The sequence below is a fragment of the Patagioenas fasciata genome, chromosome 5 (assembly GCF_037038585.1).
Source record: "Patagioenas fasciata isolate bPatFas1 chromosome 5, bPatFas1.hap1, whole genome shotgun sequence".
In the NCBI taxonomy this organism is placed as follows: Eukaryota; Metazoa; Chordata; class Aves; order Columbiformes; family Columbidae; genus Patagioenas; species Patagioenas fasciata.
In genome coordinates, this window is record NC_092524.1 from 9232766 (window position 1) to 9248501 (window position 15736).

A 15736-nucleotide genomic window follows, 5' to 3' on the forward strand; every position below is an offset into this window, starting at 1 on the left:
TTATGGCGTAGGATAATGCTAGGCATGTGGGGGAAAACAACAGAAAACTCATCTCCACGTTCCTTTATACCAGTTTGGTCACATAAAAAAGAGCCTTTGGAGTTAAAAAAACATTAAAATATCAGGTTTTAAGAGATTTGGTACCTAAACTAAACAGTGAACTGCAAGACATATTGATAGTAAAAAATCATTTGCTAAGATATGATTAGAAGGAAGGGAATTAAAGTAATGAAACAAGATACTTCAGTTGAATACCTAAAAAAATTTCATGCCATGCATGTGTTTGTGTGCATATGTTCATGGTTGTGTAACTATAATAAAGTCTCTGGAAGAGAAGATAGTGTATCTGTTAAAGGAGATAAAGGAAACTGCATTACATAAAACAAAAATGAGGAAGAAACAAAATGTACTGCAGGCACTACTCTTGCATCAGTAGAAAGCTGAGTGAACAAGTGAACAGCTCTTCATATTTAGAATGACCCTTCATCCCACCTGGCTTTTGGAGGGAAAATATAAACTCAGATATATCAAGATGAGCCTTATACAGAATTTCAAACAAAGTTAAATTATTTTCTTGGGGGAAGCATGGAAGAAGGATTAGAAAATTTAATATGTTTCTATTATATGACTGTTGCAGGGACCAGAGTTTAGTTTTTGTAGATCTGCAGTCCAGAGATGTTTGCTTTCTATATTGTATGCCTTAGAGGTGCAGAGCTTGGAAGAGCACAAAGATGTGACATGGGTGTGTTTCTCTTGTTTGCAGATATCTCGATAAGCTTGCTATCCCTAGTTGTCACAGCCTGTGGTCTTGCTCTGTTTGGTGTCTCTCTGTTCGTGTCCTGGAAGCTTTGTTGGATCCCTTGGCGAGAGCGTGGTCTGCCGTTTGGGAGCAAAGACAACAAACAAGAATCACTGAACTACACAGATACAGAGACCAATGACCGTGACTACAGTGAGGATTATCTGGGTGAGCCTACAGCCTATCCGGAGTCCTCCATGAAGATCAGCCACACCTCCCCTGATATTCCATTAGATGCTCAGGCGGGAACAAAGGAGAACTGCGTACACAATGTGCGAATGCATCGTCAGATCACTGAACCAACCTCTTCTGCTCGGTCAGTAGCTCCAATTCCTCTCTGATATTAATGAATAGAGATACAGTCAAAAGAGCACAGCTTGGTTATCCAGTACACTGATCTATTAAAAATGCATAATTCACACGCCACATTCTTTTTTAAAAAAATTAACACAAAGGTTATTCTTTGAGATGCACAAATGTCTTAGGTTGAAAAGACAGGATCACAACACTATTCCACTCTTCTCTCAACTCCCGTCTCATTTGTGCCTCTCCGTCAGAAGCCGGACAAGACAAAGAACTGTGTGTCCCTTAAAGCACCAGAATAGCCTAGATTTAGCTTGTAAAGCATATTCATTTGCACACAGCACTGATGTTGAACACTCAGGAATATCTCCTCAAATATTTTTAAAACAGCCAAAGAAGAAAAGTAGGACAAACTAAAAAACACTTGGCGGGAGTTAAAAATCATATATTTTAGCCACAGTCATGACTGTGGAGAGAGAAGTGACTGAAAAAGAATCAGTCAGGTCTTCAGGAGAACTGGAGAACAGTACAGGAGGGAAGAGGAAAGAGAGAGGGTGGGAGCGTGTGCAGGCATAGGTGATATTGTAAAAGGATTATGTTTTACACAGTAAGAAAAAGGATCAACTTGTGAAAAGCCAGTACATTTCTGAGTCAAAGCAGGTGCACTTCAGCTGGAGAAGGTACTGCACTAGCCCCATTGCTCTTTGCTGAGCTCCTTTCTGGCCATTAGGGAGAGCAAGTTTAGGCAAGACTCTGGCCTGCAGGAACACCTGCACAAGATGACAGGAGCTAGCAGCCAGTTCAGTAATTGCCAGTTGTCCAAAACATGTCTCAGAGAGAATTTGAGGATTCCCCAGCACAGCATTAACATTATGCAGCAAAAGCTCCAGGTGCCCTTCCTCCTTAGATTAGCATGAGAATGGTTTGTGCTTATATTGTAGAAATCTATGGGGAGGTCAAAGTTATAATTATGGATACTGAAGCTTGCACCCTACTACACACAACCTTGAATTCCAACTAAGGACCAGCAGCCCAGAAGTACAGTACAAGGCTGGTGCTGCTCTGTTTTCAAACTGCTGGGAATTAAGCAGGTCATGAGATTCATTAACAACAGAAGATTCATATCTGACATCTAACACCAAGAGCTCTCGTGTGTGTCTTCGATACTGTAAAAGTATTGAGTTAGAGACAGGCTTTCTCTGCTACACCAGGGGAGCAATTGTGGTACTTAATCAAATGACAGATGCCCAGTATCACTGCAGCAGAGTCATCTCACAAGAAGCAGCAGCAATCTCAATCTGTAAAAGAACTTGCCTCAGCATCCTGAATACATGGACAGTGTCTTCACCCCTGTGAATCTCTGCAGGTCTTTCTTCTCTCTGTCCACAAGGGCATGACTAGTCCAGGTCCCACCTCTACACTGATACAGGATTTGCTCTTTACTCCTCTCTTTCTTTGCCCCTTACTTTTGCCCAGGTCTTCTCCAAAAGACTCTTTCAGTGAGCGGGATGGGCTCGTCTTCCTTGTACTGCGTCCTTCTTTTGCTCACCTTTGTCTCTGCTGCTTTCTGGCATACCTGGGTGGCCAGCTGTGGTTTCCCTGTGTGGCCCAGAGCCCAGGCACCCGCCCCTGCTATTATGCAATCCTTGTTAAGCTGTCTCTCCAGTGCCCTCCTTTTTATTTCTCCCCAGGATATTCTGTACCTCCCACTGCTATGAGGAGCTTAAGGGTTGAGCAATATAAATCTCTTTTTTTGTGACATGGTAATATTTTATCATGGAAATGACTAATGTATAGCTAGAAAATTATGTGTTTATTATCCAACAAGAGAAAAAAAATAGGATAGTATATAAGAGGCTGTTGCTGTTTTAAGCATGCATAAACACATATATACAAGGAATGAATGCACAGTGATAGGAGAGGAACTATTGCTGATTATGTTCAACATGAATAGCTTTGGACTAATCCTGAGCTAGCATTTTCCACATGCCCTTTCTGTGTTCAACCACCGCTCATGGTACTCCAATACACTGACTGATGCATATGAATAAATAACACAAAAAAGTGGAATCCAACTCATATAAGATTAGGATTTTACCTAATCCAACTTTCACATCCCACTACCCTGACAGAGTTTTCAAATTTGATTTCTGTTATCATCTCATGAAGTGGAAATTTCAATCACAGTAACTGACTGACTCCAGGTAATAAATTTCACTGGAGCAAAGCTAAAAGCAACTTTCTCTCCCAGGAGTAATGAAACTAAAGGAGCTTTTCAGCCAAAGTACCACAAAGCTTATTACATCAAGTATGAGAGAAAAAAGAAAACAATTGTTGCGGTGGTCAACAAACCATTTCAGCCCAGAACATCTCACTTGTAAATGAAGCAGTCAGAGAGATCACCAAGTAGTTAAAACACAGAGATGTCTGGAAGTATCGTCCTTAGTCCAGCTTTGTCTTAGAACCAGAAATCAGCAAGTTCAGCTGGCATAATAGGACAGATCCTGCTGCCATTCACATGATGTAGCTCATTTCATAGGCTTTAATCCAAAGGAATCACTTGAAAATAGTAACTGACCATATCATATGTTACTTTCTCTAGCCAGGTTTGGAGGGTGCCTACCACTAGCTTGAAAGGTAGGAAGAGAAAATTATGTGATATTAGCAGTCTAATACTGACAGTGAGCTCTTGGTTGTTGGGTATCACGCATTATCACTTTATGTGAGTAAAAATCTGATGCCATTGCACGTTACAAAAACATGTCAAATGAGAACAGGATCTTTTGTGTGCATGCAGATTCGTGTCATCTTCGATACAATCTATTTAAATTCTTTCATTTTCACTTAAGGCATAATTCAATCCGAAGACAGCTCAACCTCTCCAACCCTGACTTCAACATCCAGCAGGTTCAGAAACAGGAGCAACTGACGGGGATTGGCCGCATTAAGCCAGAGCTTTATAAGCAAAGATCAGTAGACACAGATGATGGCCGAAGAAGTAATAGCAAGGCATGTGGAAAACTGAACTTTATTCTGAAATATGATTGTGATTTAGAGCAGCTGATAGTGAAGATACACAAGGCCATCAACCTGCCAGCAAAGGACTTCTCTGGAACTTCAGATCCATACGTGAAGATATATCTGCTTCCTGATAGGAAAACAAAACACCAGACTAAAGTGCACAGAAAGACCCTAAATCCAGTATTTGATGAAGTTTTTTTATTTAGTGTCCCATACAATGATCTGAACACAAGGAAACTCCATTTCTCTGTGTATGACTTTGACAGATTCTCCAGGCATGACTTGATTGGCCAAGTGATAGTGGATAATTTTTTAGATTTGGCAGATTTTCCCAGGGAATGTAATATTTGGAAGGATATTGAATATGTCACCAATGTAAGTATTATCATCTTTCTTTTTGAGATTTTTTTGTTTCTGATTTTGTTTCTTTAATCTGATTATAACTGAAATTGTCTGGTACATTTATGAAGGAAAATACTCTATTCTCTCTCTTTCTCAAGCTTTGACCTTAATCCACAGAAATTGACAGTGCGTTTTCAGTCCTAATTTCTCATTCCTTGGATATATTAAAGAATGTCTTATGTAGGAGATAGTGGGTTTAGTTGTTGCTCTGCTGATAGGGTGGAATAGCTGAAGAATGTTTTTCTCTTAATCTTACTTAATCTAAAATTTAGTTAAGAAAACACTACTGTTCTTATTTTGCCTGTCTTTCCATGTTTTGCATGATTTGCCACATAAATTACAGCTTACCAATCAGCCAGAACTGCACAGTCCAGATTTCTTATGTAGTGATCTTCAGTCCTTCAAAAGACTTTATTGTCATACAGTGAGATAAAACTACATCTATAATCCAGGCAAACAGAGTTCCAATAATGCTGTTCCATGAAAACAATGAAACACACTGAATTGGTTTAACTCTTTGTTTGGCATCACTGTGTTACATAGGGAGATGGGAAACTTATAAAATAAGTGTCTATTTCTGTTTTTCCAGTCTCTGGTATCAGATTCTATGCAGGAATCCAATCAGTGATTGGATACAAAGCCACAAAAATCACTTTTGGAAAAGAAAGCTTTCTTCTGAAAGCATGATCCAGCCTCCTTGTAGTGCTATTAGAAATTAATCACGTGCATCCTATGGAGAATAAACCTTTAATGAGAATGGTTCATTACGGAAATCCACAAAGGTGAAGCTACTAGTGCCAAGAGTCAGTAAATATTCCATTTGCCATGTCAAACTGTACTCAAATGGAGGGCACATTTTAGAGTCAAATAAACCAAACATCATTAGCACTAAGATCAAAGTGTAAGTTTGTTAGCGCTCAGTTCAAGAAAGCATTTAAGTATAAGCTTAGCTGAGTGTAAGAAGCCACTGAAAAGTTAAGGATGTTCTGAGACAATTACTTTCCTGAATTCAGACCAAACGGATTAAATCCAATTTTTTGTTTGAAATTTCTTTTTGAAAATTGATATTGTTCTTGTCTTACGGTGATTCCTCAGTGTTGTTAGTCAGTGTTACATACCCGTGTGTGGCAGCAGCATTAGCAGCTCCATCACCCGAGGGACAGGCAGGGGCTTGGACACTCGCTGTTGGAGAAGGATGAACCTGCCTTTCCTGTGAAGAGTGACGGCTCTTCAGCCACAAGAGAAAAGGAAGCATCTGCCAGAGCAGATCACAGTCGTTCCAAGAGACAGCCTGCCTTCATACAGCATTAAGTGTCCCAAGCTCAACTTTTCAGTTTGACAATCCACTGGAAGTTGAATGCACATGGAAGTTACTTCGATATGTACCAGTACTCTTTCTACGCTTTAACTTAGGCAGAAGATGGGTTCTGTTTTTTCTTTCTAATCACTTTCCCTTCCAAATTTCAGAAGGGTTGCGGCACATAGTTTGTCTTCAGATTTTCTGTAATCTCAGAAATTAAATTCACGACTGAAACTTGAGTCAGTTATTAATTCCTACTAAGATTAATTCCTGTGTGAAGTGTAACCCTGTTTATCAAAACAGAACATACAACCTGCCATCTAGACTTGTCACTGGGTTTTCAGCTAACAGAGACCTTTCTAAAGCAAATGATTCATAGTACATAGGAGACACAATCCAATTCTGGCTAATGCGAATTCTGAGATAAGAATATCAGATAAATGAAAGTGTGGAGTACTCAGCTTACTAATTAACATCACCAAAATTTTAAAGGTTAGAAGTTAGTCCATAAAGTTGTGAGAAACCCTCCAAGCATCATTTAATACACCAAGTTTCAGTACGTTTTCCTGTCTGCGTAGCTTAGATATCTCACAGACTGACAGCAGAAGCTGAGAAGCTGCTGAAGTGAACACTCCTGTGGCTGCACTGCAAACCAGGCCAGCAGGCACAATTAGCCCATCTCTGAAATAAGGTTTGAGGACCATTGGGCAATTTAGGGTTGTAAACAGAAACTGTATCAACTGTAGCACGTTTTCAATCATTTTATCTTTGAATGTCTTTTTGTTTCAAATAATGATAATTCAAAAACACTCAAATGCTGGGCTAATTTACTCAAGGAAATTCACTCAGTGTAGATCAAGAGGGAGTGCAGCACCAGAGGGATAAACCGAGGTAACGTACTGTAACAGAATAAGAGAAGGTCTACACAACTACAAATGACAAGTTTCTCATACTTCTGAAGAGTAAATTCGTTTTACTTCCTTGCGCATTTTATTACAATGCATAACCAGCAGTCCCAAAGGCCTTTAAATCTCCATTTTCTTATGTTCTAATCCAATTTGACACGGTAATATAAAAGAACGTATCAAATCCTTCTCTGCCCAGCAAAATGCCCTATTTCAAGTGAGAACTGCAGATTATGCCTGAAACGTCAGCTTTACTGCAAACAATGCCATTAAATTGAACTATTATGCCACGTGCTTTCTTCTGTTTTCTAATAACACTGGCAGATTTTTTTTATCCAAAACCAAGAGTTTTGAATCTTTGGACTATAACATCTGCTGCCATCCCAGAATTTGAAATTATTTCATAACACAGATGCCTGTCAGCATAAAAATTTTCTACGTGCTCAAAAGCAATCCGCCTCCAGACACAAATCTCCAATATCAAAATGATTATTCTTCTAATCCCATGCCCTCTGAGCATAAAATCTCTCCTGTAACGCTGACACTTTTTCCAACCAGAAAAAAGCAGCAGTGGACTATTTAATGGAAGAAATAATTAAGTGGATCAACTTTAGATGCACATGAAATGAGCTAGATAAGCGTATATCTACCAGGCAGATTACTCTGGTTTCTGGCTCATCAAGAAAAATACATGCTCTTGATTTTCAGGCTGGGTTTCAGCAGTGGGTAGGTTTTGTTTAGTAGCCTCTAAAACATAGTCAAGATTTGGGGTGGGGGTTTTTTTTTGTTTGTTTTTGTAATGTTCATAAGCTGATGGCATGTTTTGAAGAGAGAAGAGTTGTTAATATTTCCTTGGTTGTGATCTGCAAACTCAAATGTGATCAGGCAAAAATACATGGCTCTATCACAAAATAAAATAAACTATGAAGGACAAGAATCCATCAGCCCATTTCAGGTAGAGATGACACTTCTTTTTCAGAGGATGCCACTGGCATAACTAGCTCTGCACCCAGAAAGGAAAACCTTTTCTCAGGAATTGCACATTAACCATCACCAGGCAGCTGGGCACAGAGGAGGATTTCTGTGAACTGTGAAGTTTCAGGTTCCCTGTTTCAGAGCTGTTAATGCCAACCAGAGTGTGTGTGGAAGAGAGACAAAAAGATACTAAACAAAAGCATAATGAAAGTGTAAAATTTTGAAATCTGACCAAATAAACCGGACTTTTTGCAGTTCAAAACTATTCCATCCTCAGACTGAGAAGAAACTTCCTCAAAGGTTGCATTGCTCAGGACCATTCCTGCTAAGAGGCTGTGAGCAATTTAATGCGTGCCAAATGCACACACACAGGTGCAGGGCTTACATCTCAAAACTTGAGGAAAATTAACTTCTTTGGAAGAAGCAGGTGAACACTGACCCTGATTCATGGACAGTGGAACAGACATGGACAAAATGTGACTTGCTCAAGACACCACACTACTTAACAGCAGAAATGAGACTGGGTCCAGAATCTGCAGATTTTTGGCATCAGCCTTCATCCACTCTGTGTTGCAACGCTTATCTTCTTCGACAGCGTGCAGATACTGTAGCTGGCAGTCAGTCAACTAAGTCCACCTACTCCCATTTTGAAAAATGTTTAGCTTGTCAAGATGTTTTAGCTAGTATTGCTAAAATGCCTGTTCTGGCAAGCTGCTTGGTTTAGAAAAGCAATGGCATTGAGCAAGATCTCAGAAAAGCATTTAAAATGTTTAGAATGGTCAACAAAAATTTTCAAGTCAAAAGTTTGAGAAGGAAAAGAAACAACCCAAATCTCTGGCTCTACGTATGAATTCAAATCCAAACAATCGATGTTAAGTGCCATATCTACTCTTGAGGAATGTTGCAGTAAATGGGAAACACTAGTTGATTTTTTTAGTAATACAGAAAACATATAGAGTATTAACCTCATGTTCCCTTTCTTTAAAATGAGTAAGCTTTGGCATCAGGGAGGCAATCAGTTGTTGATGTGGACATGTACCCATTTAATTGACTTGTAGATGCAAGTCTCTCTAGAAAAGACAGCTTTGCAGACCCATCTCTCTCGCCCATGTTAAGGCACGCCAAAAGGATCAACAACAATTATTTCACGGCTAGACAAATGAAAGCGGTAAATGCAAGAGGTAGAATTCACCTTATTTAAATTTTAGGTGTATTTAAAAAACAAAAAAAAGGCCCAAAAAAACCAACAAACACCAAACACAGTAGTACTCAGAAAAATATAGAAATTTGAATTGCCTTCAAGAGATAGATCAGTGAATATTCATCTTCTCTTAGGTCACAAAGATCACTCTTTGTTTCATGATTTTCTCTGACTATTTTTACTCAAATGTACAGAAAAAATGAAAGTCTGTGAGTAATTAATCATTTCATAGCCAAAAGATGCTGAAAAGTCATAGATCTTTAATCCTTCGTATTTCTAAGGATCACCACAGTAAGGATGAAAAAGAAATGAATTAGCCTTCAGCATCAGCACAACAGTCATCATACTGTGGAGAATGGTGTTTTTCCTACAGTTTTTACATTTTTTGATAACCACATTTTTAAATGGGTTCATTTTCAAAACTGGACTTTTCCTTTTGTTGTTTTGTGTTTTTTTTTTTAATCTAATAATTTTGCTAATTACTTTGTAGAGGAAGATTTGTCAGAAATGACATCTGTTTAAATGATTAGGAAACAGCACTCAGCATGGCTAAACAAAGGCTGGATGCAGTTACATACAATTATATAGGGTAGAGATAAAATATTGACGTGTTTTCAGAAAACATAAAGACAGCAGATGCCTAATTCTGTTTGAAGCAACTGGGTAACTGTGAGAACAATATTGAATAAAACTGGGGAAGGGTCTGAGGTAAAAAAATATCAAATGCCTTGAAAATAAATGGTTTGAGATGCAGCTAAACTGGTCCCGAGTCAGTGGTACAAGCGCTCTGAGCTTGGCTGTAAAAATAATGGTGACTGTTCAGTGTGAGTGATTACCTGTAACAGCCTTGTAGCTCCACAAGCATATTCAGAAACAGGATGAATCTTGTAATATCACTGAAGCCTCAGCTAACATTTATTGGGGTTTTGGGACTAGCTTAAGGAAATGATAATTGAGGTAATTGTGTGTATGGGTATGTACCACTTGAAATTTACAGAACCTGGGAGTACAGCCATCAGTTTCCAAGTGAACTTTTTCAGTCTGCATGTTTCTCTAAAAAAAAACATACACACATACATACCAACAAACAAACAAAAGAAACAAACTCAAAACTAGAGCATGGGGAAAAACAAACAAAGAAACAAAGAAACAAACAGAGTACGTAGCAGAAATGGGACCAGTTCAGTTAAAGAATTTAAAAGAAAAAAAAAAATTAAGTCAGTATTTTCAGAAGACTACAATTTCAGAGTAAGATGTTTTGATTTCTCATTTAGAATGCCCTTCTTTTGCAATATTTTCAAATAATTTGGAAGTTGAAATAGGAACAAAACATCCTTTTTTAAAATCAAAGCAAAATGTTTCGAGTCCAGTGAGTGAGGGATATTCTGCTTCAAAATGGAAATAACTCAAAATTCCTTATGAAAGTAAAAACCTGGTTTCCACACTGGTTCTTCCCCTGTTCATCAATGCTGCCTATTCTTGAGCGCTCTCTTGTGTCTTTGTATCGTACATGTTCCCCTGGGGCCACAGCCACAGGACAGCAATAGTGTATGAAGAACATTTTCCTCTACACATTAGTTGCATGCTGAAAAAGTTTAGACCCAGTCCTAGATTCCTGTTTTCCTAGATGAGTGGAAGAGTCTGTAACTATCCCTGTAACACATCCCCCTTCTCCTTTGTTCTCAGAATCCTCTGGCAATTCTCTTCTCCAGAAACCTCTCTCTAAACAAGGCTTTCAGAGATAACCTTCAGTGAAACAGCTCACAGTAACAACACGCTGCACATAAAGCAAAGCCAAAATGTGATCCCGGTCAGCCAAGCCTGTCCTTCAATTATACCACACAAAATAGTTAGTGGGAGCTGCAAACACACAAAAAAATTGCTCTAGTATCTTACACTTCATAGGCAGCAATTCTTCAAGATGAGCGAAGAGCACTCGTACAGAGTTAAGGCTAAAATAGCTGTATTACAGTGATCGGGGCTGTAACCATTCTGCACACAATTCGGGATTAGACTGTGCCATAGCCTTTTTTCTACAGGGTTATATAACTTTCAATTTCAACATGTATTTATCCAGCCAGGGAAAGAAATTGCTTCAAACACACATTTAATTATTGAATAGTTTTGGGAATGGTTAGTTTGTCTTTTCTTTTTTCCATCAGAGGTCACAGAAAGCATTTTAGTAGCTTATGGATTCCTCAGAATTTCTGAAAAATCCTACTCTTTAAATTAAGTTTCAATATTTGGAGCCAAACTTGAAAGCATTCTTCCCTCTGAACATACTGTGCTTATGTGAAAAAGCCTCAAGCCATTTTTAGTCTTTAATCCCCACAAGATATCACAGCCGCCAGGCATCTGTCTGCACCAGCCAGGGCATTTCAGAGTTTTACAGTTCTCCTCTGTGTCTGTTTACCCAGTTCTCGTGTTATTTTCCCATGGTATTATATTTAAGCAGTAAGTGGACTTTTTTGTTATTGTGTACTATTTACTTAGGGATTAACCGTAACTGTGCTCCAAACGCTTCCCAAGGCGCACTGGATTTCTGTGCAGGGGTAGCCCAGCTGCTTGGGAAGCAGCTCCTGCAGATCATACCTGACAGGCTGGCATCCTAATACAACCCCAGATATGCGTTTCATCTTTTCTAGTTCGCTTGTGTCTCAGGCAAATAGGTAGAAAAAAAGTGCTGCTGTTCTTCTCACCAGATTTGTCTGTCCCCTTTCAAACTCTTGTTAGAGGATGTGACCTGGCTCACACTTTAACCTTCTGGGATTCCAGGATCTTTCCAGAATCCTGTTACAGAGAATAAAACATCATATGTCCAGAAGGAAGGAATTACTGGACCATAACTGTAGTGCTTTGGAGTCATGGGGTTTTTTTATGCTTAGAGGCTAAATTATAGAGCTTGCCGAAATTAAGGCTATACCATTTGCTAATTAATCACACAAGGGCTCTGTTCAGACTTCCCGCTGCCTTTCTTGTGGGAACATTAGAAGTTGCAGTTGAGGTTTGAGCTGCCTGGTGGAGAAGGACGTATTGGCGAAACAGTATGTCCTATATGTGTATGTATAGTTTTTCTAGCTTTTCTCCTAAAAATCTAGGAGACTTTTAGCAGCTCATCATGCAGTTTGAAAGAAATAAAAGATGAAACAGCTGAACCGACATAAATGAGAGCAGAAACTTTAAAAGGCACACAATACGTTTTTCTAAGATTTGGTTATATGGTCGACAAGTATAATACCAGATATTGTAGAGGTCCTAATTGTCCCTGGGAGGGCTCAGAGGTGTACATGACAGCTTTTCTCTCTTCAGTCCCCTGCCCTTCTGAGGCTCTGTAGAGAACCTTGCTCAGATTATTGCAGAAAGATACATAGCTATACTCTTCCATTCTTTCACTTCATAAAAATAGATTACTTGGCAGCCAAACTATCCAAGAGGAGAGGAAGGGAGAGGCATCTTTCTTTCGTAGCAATTGAGCTGTTTTTCTGAGAATGGAGCTAAAGAAACAATGGCAAAACTATTATTCCCAAGTTGACTACCTTCTTACAGCAGAGATCTTCATTTTAACTCATGCTCATATACATTTCTCTAAACATTTGGAAAGATACATGTGTATCAGAAACAAGGTATAAAGGATAGTGTTCCCTGAAAAAATCAAACAGGCCACTTCAACATCACTTTGTGCTTGTCTGGGTAGGATTAAATGATAAACACATGCAAACCTCCAAATTCAGTACTGGTCCTCACAAAACTGAAGGGCAATTTGCAATGCACACTCAAATTCTAGAATTACGGATATACTAACTTCTGTAGCTAGTCCCACTTTCATCACTGGAAGTATTCACACAGGTCAATGAGGCATACAGTCATTTGCAGTGTCTGAGCCTTCCCATGGCTCCCTAGCAGAGAATTAGAATGAGTATTTCACACCATTTACTTTGGTGAGACTACAGGCTCAAATGACGAGATGGCATTAGCAACGTCTGTGCTATCATGACATTTGAGATTGGTATAACAACATGTTTCTGGCACTTCTTTCCTTGATTAAACACCTTGCTCTATTTACTCAAGAAAACTAGTCACAAGCTACAGCTTACCTTAGTGAGTGCTTAATCATTCGCTACTCCTTTCATCAGACAAACTCAAAATTAAAGCTACATACACCATCTGGAAGAAGATTTCCAACTAGTGATGGCATCTTGGTAACGATGAGCAGGGAAGTAGAAAACAACTGACAGCTGGAGGCTTTCACAGTTGATGATATGAACTATTGGGACAAAATTCCCCATTCAGATTCTTGGTCCAAGTCTGGCATCTAAAAAGTAGCAGTTTAGCACAACAGCAGAAAATATAACCTTGCTGGTCAGGCAACCACAGTACCAGTGGCTGAAATCCACTACTCCTCCTACATAACATTTCCTCTTCCATTTCCTGCAGTAAAATTACTTTAAAAGAAGATGAGATTAAAAGATGAGATAATACCATGGAATATTTATTATTTTCCATTCATATAGAAACTGCTACCCAAACACTGTGAAAGTTAACACAGAAGAGCAGAAGAACAATTCCCACACTGTATTCTGTATATTTTCTTTCAGAATTCATTGAACTCTTTACATGTTTTCTTTTTAAAAGCATGCTGGGGTTCTATAAATATTTTTAAAAGCCAGATGTGGTTTAATCAACCATCTGATCTACATTACAATAACTCTTCAGAACAACCCCAACAATAAAATAAATAAGTGTGCAGTAAAGGGAAACAAAAGTGTGTGCAGAAAAAATAGGAAGAAAACAGCAGACTTGGGTTTCAAGCACCCTAGAGAGTTATTTATGATCATCAGGAAGAAAGAAATCTCTTTAAAATAATGAAAACCTTTCAATGTCTGTACTCCACTGAGCACAGAATCTTACAGTAAATGCTAATCTAACAATAAACTTCACTCTATTGGGACCACAACATTTTATGCGGGTAGAAATGAGGAGTACTCAGGATGAGATCTCGACTCTACTGTAAAGTCAGGTCATGAATTCCACTGAGGTTCAGATTTCATGCATATCCTTCTACTATAGTTTGGAAGTAGTATATTGTAAACAGTACAAAAAGCCACATGGAATAATGTAAATAAATCACCTGAGGTGTGCAACAAAAAATTCACTAGAACAGCAGAACAAGCAAATTACTATCCTTTTATTCCTCTCTGCAAAATAAATACATGACAATGACCTGCTCAGCAAAGATTTAAATCTTCTCCTCCTCTCCCAAAATTTGATGGCTAAAATATGAATGAGTTATCAAATTTGGTCTTGGAGAAAGCAGATAGAAATGTCTCCATAAGAAATGACCCATGTTCTATATCCACATCTTCAATTTTTGCCTGGCTGCAGCAGTCCTAATAGAATGAACACAGAATAGATTGTTTTTCCTCAAGGTTTCTGCATTGAGGACCCCTGACACATTCCTTTCAGTAGCTCAGCAGTGTTTCTCATTTGCCAGCTCCTTTTCCAGATTCTTCACTTTACTGAGTATATAGAGTTTCAGCATTCTTGGGAAAGCCATGAGAAAAACTTCATTCAACACGAAGCTTTTATTATAAAACAACATATAAAAAGCATTTCATGCTATCTATAACCACAATATTTTTTTCATGAAAATATAGATATTTTTTAAAAACAAACCAAGAGATACAGCAGTAGATGCTCACTCTTTTCACCCCCATCCAGCCACTCTTATTCTTGTCAAAAATAATTTATCTCATGAAACCTTTCAGTGCTAAAGCAGTACACACACACACACACAAAAAAAAAAAGAGGGATATTATCTTCTTTTCAGACAGTCTTGCTCCAAAAGTTATGAGTTGGTATGGTCAGAGATAACTACATTAAATTCTTTCAAAATCATAGTTCAAAAAAATTGAAGTCAGGCCCTTTTAAGGTATCAAATTGAGTATTCAAAATCCTTGATCATTCTCAAAGTAACAAAGTTCTAAAGTGAACTCACCGTTTAGGACAAGTCAACTCACAACTTCTCTTTAATTTCAAAACTATCAGATTATTTAAATTATAAACAACTAACCCCAAAATTGAGAAGGCACCTAAAGGACTGTGAAGTACTGATTACTAAGTCACTCACAGACTTTCTAAAGATGCAACCTTTTTCCTACCCATAGGGTAGTATGTACATGGTAACACTAGTTATTCTGAATATAAATATAACCAAGTAAAAGTCTGGGCAGCTCACCCCGACTCACCTCACACGAATACACATGATGCCATCAGGAAAAGGGTAGAACAAGCCACAGAAAAAATCCTTTTCCTGTCTGGGTACATTTCACATGAAGCATGTGTAAAGTAAAACAAGTTAGAAGAAAAGTCTTCTAAGAATAAGTTCTGTTGACTGACATTTTTGGACTTAACGCACTAAATCGCTTCTGTATTTAGGGCTTTCTTTATCTCACATCTTACATTACCCCCTGTGTATTCTTTAAGAGAAAACATGCTCACTGAAGTTGTCCTAAACTCGCCCGCAGTACCCGGCTATATAAAATAGGGAGGCATAAGCATATCTGACAGAGAACAAGTATGACAGAAAAACTGTTATCACACTCTACACAATCATATCTCCTGCTCATGCTGTGGACACCTGGATGATACATTTCATTTCAGAGTATGCATTTTCTAAAATGGGTTTCTGTTTTCTTCCTTCTCCTTCCTTCAGCTTCCACAGTCTTTGGTTTAATTGTAAAGCTGTTTTTTCTGTACAGCTTCAAAGTAGATGTAGTACTGGATTGCTAAGCTGCTTAACAGCTTCAAGATTAAAATATTCTATTTGTTTG

At 38.4% G+C, this 15736-nt stretch overlaps 1 protein-coding gene and 1 long non-coding RNA gene across 7 annotated transcripts in view; one reads left to right on the plus strand and one right to left on the minus strand.

The window, feature by feature from the left end:
• Nucleotides 1-15736, minus strand: part of LOC139827991 (uncharacterized) — a 153120-nt gene that overhangs the window by 73390 nt on the left and 63994 nt on the right. The window lies entirely within an intron of this gene.
• SYT9 (synaptotagmin 9) overlaps nucleotides 1-15736 on the plus strand; it is a 69581-nt gene that overhangs the window by 32001 nt on the left and 21844 nt on the right. For all 6 annotated transcript variants that reach the window (XM_071808856.1, XM_065839916.2, XM_065839917.2 and 3 more), the window contains exons 2-3: nucleotides 764-1115; nucleotides 3952-4498. In XM_071808856.1, coding sequence (XP_071664957.1) covers nucleotides 764-1115; nucleotides 3952-4498 — 899 coding nt within the window. The remainder of the gene's footprint in view (nucleotides 1-763; nucleotides 1116-3951; nucleotides 4499-15736) is intronic.